General features: G+C 40.1%; 1 protein-coding gene and 1 pseudogene across 1 annotated transcript; one reads left to right on the top strand and one right to left on the bottom strand.

The window, feature by feature from the left end:
- The first annotated feature begins 4,102 nt into the window (after nucleotides 1–4,102).
- On the top strand, nucleotides 4,103–6,180 carry LOC124414665 (annotated as a pseudogene).
- Nucleotides 6,181–9,209: 3,029 nt separating this feature from the next.
- Nucleotides 9,210–10,292, bottom strand: LOC124414412. The gene is made up of 4 exons (XM_046895357.1): nucleotides 10,238–10,292; nucleotides 10,063–10,165; nucleotides 9,854–9,978; nucleotides 9,210–9,799 (listed from the first exon to the last, which is right to left on the bottom strand). Exons 1-4 carry the CDS (start codon nucleotides 10,290–10,292, stop codon nucleotides 9,210–9,212), a joined length of 873 nt encoding a protein of 290 aa, XP_046751313.1.
- Between the last annotated feature and the right edge of the window lie 8,888 nt (nucleotides 10,293–19,180).

The following is a 19,180-nucleotide window of genomic DNA, read 5'->3' as shown; positions in this document are numbered from 1 at the left end:
AATTCGAAAGTGCATGCAATTTGGAATTCGAAAATACCAGGCCTTTGCATAAAATTTTACGAATCAACTCCTCAACGATCGGACAGAAGACACGAATTTTGACTTGACGGCATGGGATTTGAGTAGGTTTTTGGGAGACGCCAAATACTTCGTCGTTGCAAGAATGAAAAGAACGCTACAGAAAGCAAGAGGTTTAAAGGTCAACTGTATCTTGTTCTGTTCGTACTTCAAGGATTCGTTTTGTTTTGAACAGTCAATAACGAATAAGGGAGCCTTCCGAAGAAATTCACTCCTTGTCAGCAACGGCTCGGGGTTCTTGTCGTAGTAGGTAGCTTGGAAGTTTGCGTACATCTCGTACAAGAGTGCGTACAGATTACGACTTATGTTTAGGTTCAGGTTACCGAACGGATAAGATTGTGACCTTAGAAACAGCTTGACATCCGTGACATTGCAGTGATCTAAGTGACTTGCGTTTTTGCCGATCTTGTACTTTCGACTTGTTTAAAAGGCCAAAATTACATATCGAGGTTTCTCAAGCTGAGTGAAAGTTTTCACAGTCCAAACGTGTTTCGATGTAATAGGAAGTAAAAGATATTCGTACAATTCCCAACTGTTGAAGCTCATCGAAACAGCCGGGTCTTTCTCAATGAAATTCAATAGGTCAACTTTTTTCTGATCCCCGAGTTTCAAATACGGTACGAGCCATTCCACTGTATTGATCACGATTTTGTATTCCTCCTCTTGACTCTGTACATTTGCATTCACATTAGTTTTGGATCTCGTTAAAGTCAAGTCGTGTTTGGCATTGACAACGATCTTGCGGTAATCTTCAGCAAAACCCAGTATCGTGCTGAGCGGTATCAAAACGTCAAAATTACCCTCAACATCGGTTGATTTTTTCTTCTCTTCCACGTCAAGCCACCCTGCGTTATCCATAACTCTGATCAGGGTTCAGAGAAACGTAACCCTTCATTAGACTTGTCAAGACAACATTCTTGCTTCTATCGATCTCAACCGCATCAATTTCGTAGCGAATTTCTTCAAATTAATGACAGATGGCGTTGTTTACGAGCTGTGTGTTCACAGTTGCTGTTCCATCAGCTTTTAAGAGTCGTCCGTGGATATGTACCAAACTTTTGCAGAGTAATATGCATAAATCCTGTACTGATGCTGAACGATGATTCGAATTTCATCGCTGTTGTTAAAAGTTGACGAGGCGTAAGGTTTGTAACCTTGAATTTCGTAATGCGCAATGGATTCGTCAAAGATGACCGGTGTTTGAATATTTACGATTTCTACTTCCATGGTACGTAGCAGACGATAAAACAGCAGAATCGGATTCTTATTTGGCGGAGTTTACTTTTCTAAAAAGTGTGAGTTTCAAGCACAGAGCTATCAGGAACTCTACGTTCCGAGGTGTTATTGGTTCGTAAATCGATCGATGACTGGGTTGATCAGCGCATGTCGACTTAGTGATATACCTACTCTTTGGCTGTCTGTTATAAACGATACCCATCGTTTATCGCGATTTGATATGTAGTCTCCCAGTTATAACTCCACCACGGAAATGAACCAAGTCTCCGTCTTGATCTACTAACCAAAACTGAACGTGGTCTATAGTCCTGACGGTGATCGAAAGGTAAAAGACGTGCGACAGCACTTCCAAGATATTATATCCTGGTGGGACGGTTGGAAAAAACTCGTGAATAGTGTGTACTTTACGTCTGTTAACGTAGTCACCCGTTGTAATACTGCACTCAAGTCGCACCGCGTTGACCTTGAGTATAGTTACAGGCACGTCTGATTCGTAAATTCTATCAGCCTCCAATGCACGAGGTGTGAATCCCAAAAGTTGAGCAACGGAATCGTTCAGTTCAAGGTTTAGACTGCGGTTGCATGTGATTCCGCTGCGTAATGTGTTATTGTTGGGCCTCATGTTGAGCCCGATGTTTTTATTTCTTAGCACGTTTAAAAGATACTTCTCGATGTCTTCGATCTCGTAGCTGCCGGTAGGTATGGTGATCACTCTATCAGCCACGTAAATTTCATTGAGACCAACATCAACTTTGGGGATCGGATTGAAGGTTAACAATTCTACTAGACTAAGAGCATAACTTTTATCACGAGCAAGTTCAATCGGTGGAAAATATTGCGCTTCGAAAATCGAAGAGGTTCCTGAAATTGTTAACGTTAGCGAATCATCCATGGCTGCGAGTGATAAACTAGCTGTATTGAATTATGCACCATACTTATATAGCTCACCGCTCAAAATTTTCGAGCACGAATGTCCGCATTCAGACGTATCATAATCCTGGTACCTTTCATGATCGTATTTAACGCTACCATGACCGAGATATTTTATAAGTTCCGAGGGTGGTTGAAGGTTACCGAAACTGTCAAAGTAATCAATGTTATCCTGACGTTTCTTGTACGCAACCCAGTGTGTTCCTGGACCGTATTTGTCGTCGAGGTTGACTATAGCTGGCTCGTTTTTTCGTGGACCGTTTTTGGGCATTTCGTTTCGCATGAAAACACCGCGGAAATAGGGAATCTTAAAGATTTTTGCATATTTCAACAAGTTCCAATCAGTCAACGCTCGACGTCGTAGCTTCGCATCTAGTTTTTTGGAAGATGGAGACTGAGACCCGTTTATTACGGTTCTAAATGAAGTCCTTTACCCAACGGGATAGCTTTCATAGTTTTGTTGCGCCGATTGCTCTCCTCCAGTTCTCGTTTAGCAGCGCTTGCATTGTTCACAGCTTTTGCTATACCTGCCACACCACCAGCTATTGCGCCTGTGGCACCAAGTACAGCGAAAATGGGAATCAGAAATGGTAGAAATCCACCAACTTTTGAAGGTACCGGTAGATAGCGCGGTGTCCGCACTTTACATTTACCGCCCGCTTTTTTAACAGCGTTTTCAGCCCCCTTGATCGCAGACTCGATAGCTACTTTCGCATCGCTGCTCGGAATCATGGTGCGTTTCGCAGCATTTTAATTTTTCTTGAGGTCACGGTTTTTCGGTTTTCGAATTCCCATTCCTAGTTCCGATTCATTGTATTAGCTACGGCCCAAGCCGCTGCTTTCTCGCTCAAATTGGCTTACGGTGCGAAAACCCGTTTTCACCCTTTTTCAGCCAACACCTTATCAGCCGCGTTCCTGTTTTCAAGATTTTGACGATTCTGCGAGAAAGCAATGTCGTGGTTCTTGCAAGCTGCGTCGAGAGGATTGATTCCCGGATCACCTCACGCGAGTCTCTTCGTCAATTTTGTACCAGGTCCACAGTATTAATAACCAGGTACGTGCAATTCGACTGGAAGAAAGATCATTTTTCGTCTTCTCCGCCTTTCCGAGGCTTTTCCCCGATATGGGAAACGAGAGAGTTGACCGGACGTGTTCGGGATCGTTACGCTTCAAGATGAATAATCTACATCAAGATGATCATATTTTGTCATCTCCGCCTTTTCTAGGCTTGTCCTCGACATCAGAAGTGGGATGTGGATCTGTTAACCCGCAAGTAACGAGTGAGCATAACGAAGAAAAGTGGCGATTACTTCTTGAACAACAGAATCGTAATTTCCTTGCGTTATTACAAGTGACGAAAACTCCTCCGGTGAATAATAATAATAATGTGCGTCTACCGGAATTTGATTCTGATAAACCAGAAGTGAACGCGAGATCATGGATAACGATCGCTGATATTTGTATGGTAGATCAACCATTGCAAGGTGCACCTTTAATGATTGAGTTGACTCGTGCCATGAGCGGACAGGCTTCGGCATGGCTATTGCCAGTATCATATGCTGGGATAACGTGGAGCGAATTTAAAGAATTGTTCGTATCAAGGTATGATTGTACGGAAACTCCTGCTGCATTCTTGATAAATTTTACCAGCAATAAACCTAAAGAAGGCGAGTGTATTGCGTCTTCTGTTGCATCGTTGATGAATTCATTAATGAATCAGCGGAAAAACTTGACCACTGAAGAGATAGCATTATCAACAATATTGGCGCATATTACACGTTTTGAATCACGTGTCCAACGTCTCGCTTTCACGAACAATATTACTACAAAAAATCAACTCCATAACGAGTTGAAAGCTATGTTATTTTTGAAACGGAGATCTTCAGAAAGTCAAAATGAACGAAATGAGTGATCCGAGTCCAAACGGTTCAAGTTTACATCATTTTCTCTTGAAGTCAAATGTTTTCAACGTGGAAAAAGGACTACAAAGCATCGACGTGTCGATCAAGAAAGGAAAATCATGGGATGGAGAGTCAAACTGAAGATGGGTCATTTTGCTTCGTGTTGTCCTGAGAAAGCTGCAAAGCAAGGATTTCATAATGGCAATGGTAAAGTTATGGAGCGCTGTGTAGATATATGTGTAATCAACACGCCTGCTGGAGTTTTACAAGCCGGTGAGCAATTTTCATTTTACTACGACTCAGGATCTCGATGTTCTCTTATCAACGAGTCAATTTCTTACAAAATTCGTGGAAAACGATTAAATAATGTCGTTACTATGACTGGTATTGGGCAAGCAAGCGTTAGTAGCACTTCGCAAATTTTGTCGACTGCAAACATTGACGATGTTACTATTGAAATAATGCTTTCATGTTTCACTTGATCGATACTCACGTCACGACATTATGATAGGTGTGGAAATCTTAAGTCAGGGTTTATCTGTACTAATGGCAGTTGACACATTGAAGTTAAACAAAACACGTGTTGTTAATACGTGTAATGTGACGCTTCATGAGTTCAATTTCGACAGTGTGGACACCGATATTTCTTTGGAATATAAATCAAAATTAGTATCCATCTTGAACAAATTCAAAAATCAATTTGTGTATGGTACTCCAAAAGGTCGTGCGGATGTTGAACCTGTAAAAATCCGCCTCAAGGACCCAAATAAAACAGTTCACCGTCGCCCTTATAGGCTGAGTGAAGAGAAACGGAAAATTGTTCGTGATAAAATGAACGAACTTTCAAACGCTAAAGTAATTCCTCCCAGTTCTTCCCCTTTTGCAAGTCCTATTCTTCTTGTCAAGAAAAAGGATGGTTCAGACCGAATTCGCATAGATTACAGGGAATTGAATGACAACACCGTTTCCGAAAAATTTCAGTTGCCCTTAATTTCAGATCATTACTATTCAGATATTACCTTCAAATATTACGTTCCGATCCTAGACATGGCCAGTGGGTATCATCAGCTGCCAATGCATTCTGATTTTATAGAAAAGACAGCACTTATCACCTCGGAAGGACATTTCGAGTATCTCGCTTTACCTTTTGGTCTTCGCAACGCTCCTGTGGCATTCCAACGCGCAGTGATAACGGCTTTAGGTGAACTTACTAATACATATGTGATAGTCTACATGGATAATATTCTTGTTATTGGGACACAAGATCTAGAAGAATCTTTAAACCGAGTAGAGAACGTTTTAAGCACACTCACAACGGCAGGTTTCTCTTTTAACATCAAGAAGTGTTCCTTCATGAAACAAAAGGTGGAGTATCTTGGCTATGAAGTAAGTCGAGGCGAAGTTAGGCCAAATACTCGGAAGATCGAGACCCTGGTAGCTTTACCTCCTCAAACCGTATACCAGTTACGTAAATTCATAGAGTTGGCGTCCTATTTTCGCCAATTTGTGTTTAAGTTCTCTCAAATTATGACGCCGGTTCTTGCCCTAACAGGTTCTTCAAAGAAAAATCTTGATTGGAAACCTGATCACGAGGCTTTTCCTCGAAGAAGCATGAATCGGTATTTTTTTTTTTTTATTAGCTGAGTCAGTAATATTTTACTGAACTCTGGAATGCGCAGTATAAAACTGTATGAGAAAAGAGTGTGCCGTGGTGAAGGCATGATAAGTGAGTACCTGTTACTGGATGAAAGTGACAGAGGTATTGTGTACCCCGTTACTGGTCAAGAGCGGGAGGTTTCATCACTGGATTAATGTGATTTGAGTTTATATTAGAAACTGAATGAAAGAATGTTTCTCACCTGAATGACCTGAATTATGTTACTCATTTCAGAATACACAGTTTCCTATTTCAATTAAAGTAAGATAAATCAGAAGGCCAGGGTGGCCGAGGCGAATAATTATCGATAAAATATTTTTTTTCACAATTTGCAGACGAATCACCCGAGGACGTGTGATAGATCAGAATAGCCGAGTCAGAGTATTTCAAATACGTGTTGATGTATTCTTTGACAAATCCTTGTTTATTTTACACATTGAAATTGATAAATAAGAACTTAAACTCTTGATGAGTCTGCCATATCAAGCGTCAAGCGTTATTTTGGTAAGCTATGAATATAGCATAGCGATCGACATCGGTACAACTAATGCGTTGCTCACACTTATAACCCATCCCAATGGCCTTAGATTTGAAAATATCGATATCCACTCAAAATCCCTTAACCAACCGAAGTACCTTTTGTTGAAGCAATTGTTGGACAACGTTGAGAATATTGAGTATTTTCCTTATACCAAGCGTGAGCAAGTGATTACGTCGAACGAAACACGACCCAAATCAATAATCGTTTTTGATGATCTAGCGTGCGAGAAGCAGGACAATATTAGAGCCTACTTCTGCATGAGGCAGGCATCACGATTTTAATTGTTTCTATCTCTGTCAGACGTACGCGAGTATTCTCAAACATTTCGTGCGCGCAACGTAAACTTACTCGTGTACACACAAGACAATATGAACCTGAGACACGTATACAACGACCATGTGAACACTGATATGTCTTACATACAGTTTGAAGATGTGTGCTCCGCATGCTGGAATGGTAATAAGTACGTGTTTATTGTGATCGACAAAGACAGCGAACTTGACCAAGGACGTTATAGGAAGGGATTCGATTCTTTCATTAGCCTGGAGAAGCGATGAAAATCTTGCGATTTCAAGCGAGAGACACAGTAGCGTTGCAGACTCAGTTGCATCAACATGCAGAGCTCCAAAATTCCTGAGTAAAAAAAAGTCCTACATTAGATCGCTCAAGCGCGTGCTGCGATCCGTCGGAAACACAGATCGCTCAAGTCGGGCAAGGAATCCACGGCTCGAAAATTAAGCGACGTTTTCAAACCAGTAGTGACTCTGTTCCGAGAACTGGTGAATGTTACAAAAGAGACGGAATCTGTAAAACAAAAAGTGGAAGAAATTAAACAAGAAATAAAGCAGATGAAAAATGAAACAGTCTCAGAAATGGATGATTCCTTTGCTTCAGTAGGAGATGAAACAATCTTTAGACACCTGTTGATGAAACCGAGAATGAGTATTTTAAAATGATGAGAGATGAGACGAGAAAAAGTGAATTGGACAACGTGTACGGTGTACGCAACCTCTCAACCGGACTAATGATTGGTAATTCATTGATGAGTTTTGAGACTGACCAGATCCGTATTGGTGATACGCTTCACTCAAAAACGAAGGGGTTGCTAAAACTTTTGTTCAAAAAGAAGCCGGACAGATCCTATGTGAGCGACGGAGATCGGAAAAATGATGGAAACATAATCCTCAAAACGAACGCACATAAAAAGTATTACTCATCTCATGGAGCTGTTCGGAGCGATAACAGTAACAAATTGAGAAATGTCATTGCCGCATTGCTGGATTATTCACCATCGCCTCAGCGAAAGGGTAAAGGTCTACTTCCGCAAGCTATGATTACACGACGAGGTGTTCAAACGGAATACGTTTTTTGGGATGATCCAAACGAGTTAGTGGAGCGTCTTCGTCTACTCCTAGCATCCCAAGCGGTAGAAAATCCGAGTCACACTAACGAAATAATGTCCATTATCGAAGAACTGCAGGAAGCAGAAATCATTTATTAATCAGCTCCTATCGCTTTTGCATTCATTTCCGAGATGAGCGTCGATGTGTTTGGACGGCACCTAGATAAAAACACAGCTGCGGGTAATCACGGCCCTCCCGGTGTCGGATTTCAAATCACTGCGGACGGACATTACGATCTACATGATAAAAGACTGTGCAATGTCGCAGAAGCTGTTAAGCACAATGCTGTAACTCTAAAAATCTTACGACGAGAATTTAACGTGCTGCAAAAACAAATCGACAACCTCGATTGAATGATCAAAGCTTTGGAGATCACCACGGGAAAAGCTTTGGATACTTTCTACGCAGATTTCAAAACAGGATGAGACATGTTGATTCAAAACGCTGAAATCATTTTCAAATTGGACACCAGACTAAGAGCCTTGGTATATGAACGAGAAGAAGCTAACGTTTGTGACGGAACTGCGTAAACTTGCACGCCTGAATCACCCGCGTCGCCGTGTAGACGTGCGTGGCATCGACGAGACCTAGAAGGCGGATCTTGTTCATATGATATCGTACTGTGGGCAAAACGAAGGCTACCAGTATAAGCTTACAGTCATTGATATCTTTTCAAAGTAAACGTGGGCTGTACCGATAAAGAGCAAGTCCGGGGAAGATGTTACAAAGGCCATGGAATCTGTGCTAACTCAAGGACGTGTACCGAAAAAATCACACGTGGATAGTGGAACGGAATTCCACAACTCAAAACTTGAATCTCTTATGTCATGCTATGGAATCAAACTCTACTCTGCGTACAGTAATTTGAAGGCTTTGATCTGTGAACGGTTTAATCGTACGTTAAAAAGTAAAATGTGGAAATGGTTCAGTATGCAAGGAAGCTCCGAGTGGTTCGACATCTTATCTAATTTAGTGTCGGCTTACAACAACACGAAACACCGAACCATAAGAATGAGACCATCGGATGTCACCGTCGCAAACGAAAGGCTGGTATTACGTCAGTCGTACGGATGGCTTCAAGCGAAACCTTCCAAACCGGTCAAATTCAAAACCAGTGACAAAGTTCGAATCAGCAAGTTCAAAAACGTCTTTGAGAAAGGTTACACTCCCAACTGGATAACTGAAATATTCACAATAAGCGAAGTAGAAAATACCAATCCTGTGACGTACGAGCTCAAAGACTAAGGTCAACCCATCACTGGTGGTTTCTACGAACAGGAGCTCCTCAAGGTTGAACATTCGGACATCTATCTCGTGGAGAAGGTGCTCCAGCAGCGGGGAAATAAATTAAATGTCAAGTGGCTAGGTTTTGACAATTCACACAACAGTTGGATGAATGAATCTGATATGTAATATTGAATAAACGAAATTATTTTTCAAGTATTTGTCTCAATTTTCACATCTTAGAGATACAATTCATACCTATGCTCAGTTTGACTGCAGGTCTTGTAGCCCCACGGCAGCGTATCGGTTATGTTTTGAAATACGATACGGTTATCGTCGTTACAGCTCAGTGCTACTTTTTTTTGTTCAATGGTATAGACCTGATGCTTCTGCCTTTGTATCAGACTCTGATGTTCGACAAAATTTCCGTGTTCTAAAGCGCATTTCGAGTAATCATCGAAACTTATAGTTTTTAACAGGGATCCTTTGACACCCTTGGCTCGTTTTTCATCCTTATCCTCCGTCATCATTCTGAATGAATACAACTTCGCTATCAAGCCAGTGAATTCCGCTATTATTCCTCCGTTACACTCGTTTTTCATCAAACCCAGAACTTTTTTGTCAACCAATGGAATTCCGTAGACATTTTCAGGTGGATAATCGGAGGTATCAAATTTATCCAAGTCCTGTTTGATGCATTCGTAAATGTTGGGGACGGTGAAGTGATATATCAAACTATTCGTGTCAGTGTACAATAATTTTGCCTGATGTCCAAATTTCGTATCAATATACTTGTAGTGAAAATCGTAGATAAAGGTCTTCGCAAGATCTACAATGGAGAAGCCTGCTTACAATGGTTTGTTGAGTTTGACTGTCGTTCTACGCAATTTAACTATTATCATATCTTTATCAAAGATTATACAACTGCCGAAATTTGGTTTGGCTATAGTTGCTCTAGCACCGTATCTTCCATCCCATCTCGTGATCCGCCTGACATCTCTATACTTCCTAACATTTTCCATTGTCTTACCAAAAACTGCATTGTTTATCAATTTATAGAAGTTTCTTTCGAATTCATTGTTCGATTTTTACCGTAAATCCGTATTGAAATCTATGTATTTTTTGAGCCAGGGTGTTTGTCTGAACTTGAGCACTTCATGAATTTTAGCTAGTCTTAAACCTAGTTCCAAGCATTCTTCCAAGACGCGGTGATGAACAACGTAGTTTTGCTTGGAAAGCAGCGTGGTCGTCAATTTCGGCTACTTACTTTCTGAGATGGAAGGTATGTAGTGTTCCGGGCACGGTGGTAAATCTTTATGCATTTCATGCAGTTCCTCAGGATATTCCAAATCTACCTTCAATATTTAGCCAAACTCCGCTTCGTCTGTGATGGCAAGAACATCGAATTGTCTGGAATCTAATATCCATTTGAAAGAACTGCATGGCAGAGCGAAGCTCATAGCCGTACCGTACAAGTTGTTAACGTCGAAGTACATGAAATAAGACTCTTCGAGCGCTGGATTAAAAGTATCCCCCATGTGTCTATCGTTAGCCTTTGCATATCAATTACAGCATTGGGACACGTTACCTCAAATACCTTTTTTATGAATATGAGCATATCCATGTCAGTAAGAAGCACGAGTTCGATATTGGCACATTTCAACATTGCGTCAGACGAAAGACCGGGCGCTGTGAAATAATGCAAGGGGTCTAGGTTGTATGTTGCATAACAATTGTATCGAGAGTTTTCAAAAAAGTCAGCCAACAGAAAAACATCAGTTTGCAAGTATAAGTCTGAATATTCCCCCAACGTTTTAAGATAAATAGCTTGCCAAACCTTACACGCGTGTGCGTAGTCGTTATCCGAAATATCTTGGTTGTTCGACTTGAAATAAAATTTTTTTTTTTGGTGGTTACTTTACGTCCTTGAGCTTCTCCCAACCATCCATGTACTCATGAGGAAGAACACCTTTCCCGGTTGATAAATCGAATTTTTCAGAGCAGGTGCAAAATTTACGTGTAACTGCTTTTTGATCATCATTCAAATACGTTGCCAGTTTTTCGAAGCTGCTGGGCATAAAACGGAACAAATCTATGAATCTAAACTTTATATCCGTCCCCTTGACATGTTTTATCCATGAAATGTACTTTTCTTTGTTCACGGGTATAAGCTGTATAGCACCCTGGAAAGTTGTGGCCAATGCTTCAATCAGAAAATGAGAATCGTAACGCGGCAGATTGTGGAATATCGCGCTTGAACGGCTGTTCACAAATATGACATACCTTTGGTAAACTAAATTCGTTGATTTGATTAAAGTTCAGCGACTCTATAGGTACAACGGTTTTGAAATACGTTTCTAACAAGTGTGCTAATTGCTTTAACTCGTTTACAAACCATTCGATGCAAATCTGCCCGCGATTAATTTCGAACGTTGAAATGAAATCATTGAAGGTGCAATGAAGCTCATATGCTATACGGTAAGGAACATGATTTTGGTAAATTGTTCTGTTCTCGGACACTTGAATATTAGTAGCTTGCAACAAGCATTCGAGATCTGCAAAAATACAGAACGGAACGGTTGCTTTGTGCTTACGATTTTTGGATTCCAGAAGCTTCTTCTCTTCCTCCGGTAAAACAACTTTGGTCCCGTTTAGATTCAAGCAATCGATTCTGTGTTTTAGTCAACATCTTTTAGAGTAAAAATGCGTCAGACATCTGTCACATAACCAAATATGATGTGCACGTTTCGAAATTTGAGAACTTGTCAATCGCGACAAATTCCAAATCCAAGCAAAGTGATACATTCTATGGTTTCCACAATATTCCATATCAACATCATCATCATTGTCATCGTTGGTCATTTCGGTTTCTACCCCTGGAAGATGAATTACAGGTTCATCAGATTTATTCTGACTCCAGTGAATCGGTACTATTTTTTTTCCCGCCATCTTGGTCTTTACCATAAACATTGATGGAAAGTTAGTCAAGTTTTTTGAATTTCGAAATGGTTTCCTCATCTAGAGACATAGAAAACTTTATACTATCATACCGCAGCGCTGAGCTGAAATGTGGGTACACCCTGATTTCTGTAGCGTGAATGATGGCTGGGAACAGAGCTGCGGTGACCGACCAAAGAAAGCGATAGAAGTCGTTGTTTTGGATGTTGACCACAGCCTACTTATCTTTGATATCCTTTGGTAATGGGGTGTAGGTTTACATACCAACTCGTAGTGGCGTATACTGGATCATTTTAACCGTGAGATTCATAATTTCGATTAACGACCAGCCTCAATCCTTTTCCTGGAAATCTTCAACGTTCGTTAATACACGGTCCATCACGTTTTCGATGAGCCATTTGTCAATATGTGTGGTCTGAAGGATGATTTCGTTTCTCGTATTGAAAAATTTGATCTCTCCCATCATTTGATCGTCTTTTCTTATTTCAAATTCACAAGCCAGGATTGCGTTGACTTTCAGGCTCCTGGCTTTCTGCAAAGCGTTTTTTAGTCTCCTCGCAGCAAGTTCCTTTGCGTCTTTTAGAAATCTCTCCACGTCTGCATGTTTCAAATTGGAAATGGAACCGGTTCGAATTCTTCCCTCGAAAGCAGATTCCAAATCTTCCCAGTGTACTCTTTCGCTTGTTCTTTGCTTGCGCGTTCTATCACTCGTTCTCTGAAGACGTTTGAATTTTTCCGCTAGTGATTTCAAAAGTCCAATCGTTGTGATAATTCTTGTTTTTTCACCAATGGTTGAAGCGTTCTGTAGGATTTTTTCGAAAAGCCGGATATTTTGCGTTCCAAATTTCATCCATTTCTGAATATCTGTTGTTGGCGATGATTTCTCCAAGATTTTGTAAGCAGATTCCATGACTTTAATCAACTTCAAACATTTTGCGGATTCCATCTTTCTTGTTTCTCACTTGAGCTTGAAGAGTTGAAACTTGTGTGATCGTTTGCTGTGATAGTGACCTTTTTTATGGGGTGAGCTGTACGTGTGTCTGTGCGCGTGGAGCTTTATGTGCTAGATGTATCACCCAAAGCGAGATAGCGGCATTTGGTGAACATGAGGACCACCCTACGATATCGCATTTTTTCGTTTGCAAAGCATAAACACGGGGGTTCATTATACCGGGACAATCTCTCGAAACTATACAAAAACTGCGCGTTCGCGAGTTTAAATCCGCCGTCCGTGCAGTCTGGCCACCCCGAGACCCTGCTGTCAAATTCTGTTTCTGTCGGCGATGTAGTTCACATGCATTTTCGAGGTTAGAATCTCAAGTAATTGAGATAGTCACTCGGAAAGGCTTGGAAAGCATTTGTTATTGAAAATTGATTGTTTGAAGAACGGTCGGAATTGAATGCTGATGCTCTTTTAAAATTCGTACTATTCGATTCAAACAAGAAATCTGTTCAAATGTTAGGTGCTTGGAAGAAACGGAGCAGGTAGGTGGGGACAATTTGTTCAATCATTGTTATTAGTTCATACATTAAAAATAACAATGAAATTTTTTTCTTTCAACAGAAAATACAACCAAAATAACAGCATCTCTGCTGTTCGCTGATATCTCCTCTTCCCATTTAATTCATGAGACGTGCGGAGATCATCGCCACTTTTGTTGGTTGGCAAAGAAAGTTGTAGGTCTCGCGGTTTCTTTCAATTTCAGATCTGATCCGAAGAGTAAAACTCAAAAACGTTCTGTGACACAAGTTGAAAATCAACATTTTCAAAATGTGCCTCAGTGTCACAGTTAACTTTGTGGATAATCATGTCTTAGAGTAATGTTCAGAACATTCATATGAAATTATTGACTTATCGGATTCAAGATTGTAACCCTTGTTCGTTTGAAACAAATGAATATCTAATTTTCAACGAAGTTCCTGAAAATATTTACTTAAACCTAAATCCAATACAATATCTTCTTTATAGTGCTCCGAACATCATCTAGTCACATGAATATCCGGAAGAAATCTCTCTGTAGCAGCAACCGTTATAAAGTTCTTTGTTTTCAACTTGTGTCACTAGATAACTTTTACATTGCAGATTCCATTTCCAATCTCAGGATGAGATTATTTTTTTGAACAGGGTTAATATGGGATGTACAATTAATTTTGATAAATGGAGATTCGCAAACTTTCAGTTTCAGTGAAGGACCATTGTAAGAGTATGAAATTGAATCTGGTTTCAAGCTATCGATAAGTAACCGGATAACTCCCTGATAAAGATTCATCTTAAAAAAGTTGGCCAGCAAGTAAATCCTACTGCAGTTGAAGTAATCATTTGTAACGTGTACTAGTGAATGAGGGCATTCCTTAGACCTTGCTGGGGTTGAACGAGACTCAAGCACGGATGATAGCTGCAACTAGCTAGTCAGATGATACTGTCAATCAATATTGACTGCAAAGAAATTTTGAACTGAAGTTATCCGACATTTTTGAATTGAGATTGGCTCGGTTTACCTATCAGAATTCATTCCTGGAATCTGATTTAACACTTGAAACACTATTCATCTGAATCGAATACCAAGAAAGTAAGAAATAAACTATCAAAACTGCAGAAAATAAAGTTTGAAAAATAATGCGGGCCAATAATACTGCTTGGATTACAATGGCGCATGGAATGATCGCTCTGTAAAATTAGTTAGCAGCAATTGTTGAATAACAAACTTATTACGATTGGCTCGATCAATCAATAATGATCGAATATTCAGACACCATAATCTGTAGGGTGTCATGCTTTTCAATTTTGCCTCGACTGATGTTCACAAGGTGGCAATGACCTGAAGAAATTCCCTCGGGTACCTGTTGTGTGATTGAACAACGGAACAACCAGTTTCGATGGTTGAAACGGTGGCACCAATAGAGAAACTACGGTCCTTGCCACCAAAACGTTTTGACCATCAGGTAAGGTATGATTTTCCTCCTATTAACCAAACTTGAAACTTTGAGTCTGTCAGAACAAACCAATTTTATCATTGAATACTTGTGAAAACATTGTAATATGCAAAGATCATAGAATCAAAAATGGATGATGGTTGTTTCATACCTGAAAATATTAAAAGGCATTATTATCAGACAAGAACTTCTAATTGTTTTGGATACCACTAATTTTCAATAAATATCGACAGAAAACCAAATTGCTACTTTTTGTACTCCGAAGCTTTGTGTTTTGAGGTACACAATTTCTTTTATTCCTTGATACTGATTTTATCTCAATATTTCATGTTCATCGGCACTGATTACTGGCTTCCGGAGCACTGTACTGTAACAAATCTACTCCAGAGCTACCTTCTACTGGGTTTCAACAATCCATTTATTTTCAATTTCATGTAAATAAAGAATCTGTTTAAAATAAACAATATTTTCACTTACCTGCCTCAGTTTGTCTAGTTTCCCACTTGTTGATGACGTTCCACATTTAATTTCAGATTTCTTCTTTCAATAAATAACTGATCTAATTTCTTTACTTTTTGATATTTGTTTCTCCATTGACGCTTTTATTGTGTCGATCAAATATCTTCTAATATCAATTACGGTATTGCTTAATGACACTTTTCTTAGAAAATTCACGATGAATAGGAATGAATATCAATATAACCTCAATACGCTACTTCACGCGCGAGTTGTTCACAGCCTTTTCACATTTCGTGGACGTTGGTCGCCTTGGTTAGCTGACGAAAATCATGCCGCAGGGCAATTTCGCTGACCAATGAGATTGAATTAGTTAGCGCATGCGCAGTTCTCGTAAAGTTTCAAGAGATTGTCCCGGTGTGAGACTGCGGGTCCAGGGTCAGCTCATTGACGGTCAATCCTGACAATGGTTCAAGTGCTCAGCGGAGTATTGTGCGTCAGTAAACGGAACAGAAGCGGTAAGTAATTGAATTTCACTATTGTTACCTCTAACATTTCCAAATCTGTTCATTCATCGTGTTTGTTAGACACTCATCCAAATCGCTGTAGTGAAAAGTTTAAACTATTTTTGAGTCTTTTTAAAACTCCGAGAGAGATTTGTATATACTGTAACGCTAAATTCTGTTACCCTCTGACGAGGACTTACCGTTGACACTTTGGCGCGATTCTCCAATTATTCGATACGATATTCAAAGATAAGAAAAGGTACTCGTTGGGCACCAGACACTTCAGCGTCAATTTTTAGATAAAAAGGGAAAGATACGATACGGTAATAATAATCAGAGAACCCGTCGTATGGCTGGCTAGGCTTAGATACTATCATGAACTATTAGAGTGGCCGTATCCAAGGCAGTTACAACAATTACGGAAATGAAGGAAGTAAAGAAATCAAGAAATATGATCGAATCAAGGAAATTAACAAGTCAATCAGTCGTGTATTATCAATCAGTTCACTAGCGGTAGATTAGTCAAATTAGTTATGAAAGATAGCAATAGATAATTAGTCAACGAGAGTGTTTTACAAGATTTTCGATAGAAGGGGGGGTAAGCGATAATTCGAACAAAATTGATAGTTAGCAAAAGAAATTAGTCGTAGGTCGGGAGAAGCGATATAATACAGAAAGTCTACTTAAACTAGACGTCACTGGGCGACGTGATTTTTCCCAAATTTCGGAAGACGACACTACGAGAATTGTTAATTTGTTTAATTACAGCAAGAATGAAACTTTAGCGAAAATCGGTAGTTGACAGAATTAACGTTAGCTCAGAACAATAGTAATAAGAAAATAATATCAAAATTACGACAAACGGTCATTAGCAAGAGAGATTGACCGTGATATACAATTCACAAATATTGGTAGCTTATACAAAGTAATTATTCACCACAAGTGGATCGATAATTTACAACGGTCAAAATTACGATATCAAATTAGCAAGGAAATTCGAAATTACAATGACGAGAGAGAATACAAATATTATGCGAGATTGAGAGATTTAGAGAAGGGTTCGCAAGATAAAAATAATACACTAAATACGCCTGTTTACAATAAGCAACTTAAGATAACAAAGATATACGATATTCGGAAAACAAGAAAATTTTACAAGGTAATAAGAAATGCAAATCAATAATAAGCGATAGAAACAAAGGTGCGGTAGTATTTAGCGGCTTAATCTACGCTCGGCTATACTCCAAGTAGCTCGATATACAATACAAAAATTCATGCACAAAGCAAACAAATGAAAATAAGCGATACAATACAAAGTGATAGGCAATACTAGTAAAGAAAATGAAAGGTCGCGATAGTAAGAGACAATAGAAATCACCAGAGCAATTCTAGCACAAAATTACGAGAATCAGAGAATATTAGAGACACAAAAGATATTTATTCGGTAGGTACGAGGTCGCTCAACGATAAGTTTTTGGAAATTAATTATACAACGAAATCATGCAGTCGCACGGCGGGTTACAGCACCTCAATGTCCGTGGACCATGACTGACACTGATTGTAGCCCTTACTGACAGAAAGGCTGCGTCGATCCTTAGAACGAGGGCTTCATCAATTCTGGACGTAGTGTTTTGGGTTCGGTCCGGCTCCTGGCCGGTAAGTCGGGGGACGACAGGCTGCGGTCTGCCCTTACTGTCGACCTTACGGCATCCGAAAGAGTTGGCATTCGAAGTTGTACGGGAGATATATAATTACGGAACGGTAGTTGAATTCGTCGGTAGCTGGAACTGTAGTTTTCGGTAGATGTTGATCCCTCGGTGAATCAAAGAAATGTGTTGATCCCTCCATGATCGTGGTTGCGGTACCTGGTTAGCTTGCGCCGAAGCGCGGGATTACAAAATTTATACAAAAAATATTAGTGACTAGTATTTTTCGCCTATTTAGTTTCTTGGAGTACCCCGCCAGTGACGCGTTTTACGGTAGTTTCCTCCGGATTTTTGGCCTTGTAACGGGCCATTCCGAAATGCCACGTTACAATACATATCAGGAATGAATTCTGGAGCAAATTTCGTCTCCGTTACGATTTCTGTCGTATCTGAACTTTCAGAATGTTCAACTTTTACATTCAATCAATTGAAATTATAAAATCACCTTTCTGAGTATTTCACCTCTGCATCGAATCTGTGAGAATTGCAAATCAGATCAACAACATCTGGATTTCTTTCAGACTCTGACCATCATCACCGTCAACACCATCATCACCCCCGTCACCACCACCACCACCACCACCACCGCCACCACTACCACCCCAAACGCAACAGAAACTGTAAGTTATTGAATTCTACTATTGTTACCTTCAACATTCCTGGATCCGTTTTTTTTCCTGTTTGTTAGACACTTACTCGAGTCACTGTAGCAAAAAAAAAAAAAATTCGACTCTTCTGAAATATTTTCAGTGAAAAAAAAAATATAAGTATATTTTTAAATACTTGTGAAACATGAATGCTTTTTCCATTGTGTTTTCGATGTTGCTTTCTCTTGCTTGAGCGTACTCATATTGCACCAAATAAAACTAACCCTGAATTTCTTTTCCAGACTATGGTGCCAGACGCTCATAGGCAGTCAAATGCTGCCCATATACCACAGGATCCAGATCTGCCGAGTCTGCGGAGACTCCGGATTTAGGACGTTATTCAAAACCGGTTGCCCTCCGCAGAGATCGACGAATTGGTGGATCTGGTGGCGAGGTTAGACGATATCGTTCAAGGCGTCTAAGCGTTCTTTGCGTTTCGGGACACGCTCATACACTTAACTTACGACGAAGCTCTGAATGTATATTTAGACGAGGTCGTTTTGTGAATAACTGATTATGAGTTTTGGTATAATCCTTTTTTTTTTTATAAATAAATAAGGAAAATTATATATATATATATATATTGTAACAGGGCGATTTGCACCGCGTTATATGACCTCCGATATCCCCGTTATCGTGAAAAGGCGGCAAGGATTATTGGCAGTCGAAACGGTCATATATGTAATTTTAAGTTCTGTTACTAATTTCTTTCGATTTTGTTTCCCTTTCTTCCCACCTATCCCGAGCTATCCTGAGCGATAAAGGCGGAGAGAGAGAGAGGAGGGAAAAGAGCAGCTACCGACAATCCGACTCCGAGGGTACATCTACAAGGATGAAACCATCCTGGCAGGTGGCTCAACGCCTCGCAGTTAGTACCCGTGCCTCCCCCGCATACGTTCCCGAGAGCTACGAGGCTGCCGCCTACAACATCATCCACGGAGCCGAAAAATGCGAGCGAATCTGCTCGCCTGAACGACAGGCCCACTCAGCTGTTTCGTCGCCC

The sequence above is a fragment of the Diprion similis genome, chromosome 14 (assembly GCF_021155765.1).
Source record: "Diprion similis isolate iyDipSimi1 chromosome 14, iyDipSimi1.1, whole genome shotgun sequence".
Classification (NCBI taxonomy): domain Eukaryota; kingdom Metazoa; phylum Arthropoda; class Insecta; order Hymenoptera; family Diprionidae; genus Diprion; species Diprion similis.
Note: the sequence above shows the minus strand (reverse complement) of the source record. Positions and strands in the feature narration are given on the sequence as shown.

Excerpts from the sequence above, each read along its gene's own strand:
- LOC124414412 (XM_046895357.1), bottom strand. The coding sequence starts at position 10,292 with ATGCATAAAGATTTACCACCGTGCCCGGAACACTACATACCTTCCATC. Across the intron at positions 10,166-10,237 it reads CATACCTTCCATCTCAGAAA|AATGCTTGGAACTAGGTTTA; the intron begins GTAAGTAGCCGA and ends GCGTCTTGGAAG. Across the intron at positions 9,800-9,853 it reads TATGATAATAGTTAAATTGC|ATCTTGCGAAGACCTTTATC; the intron begins GTAGAACGACAG and ends TCTCCATTGTAG.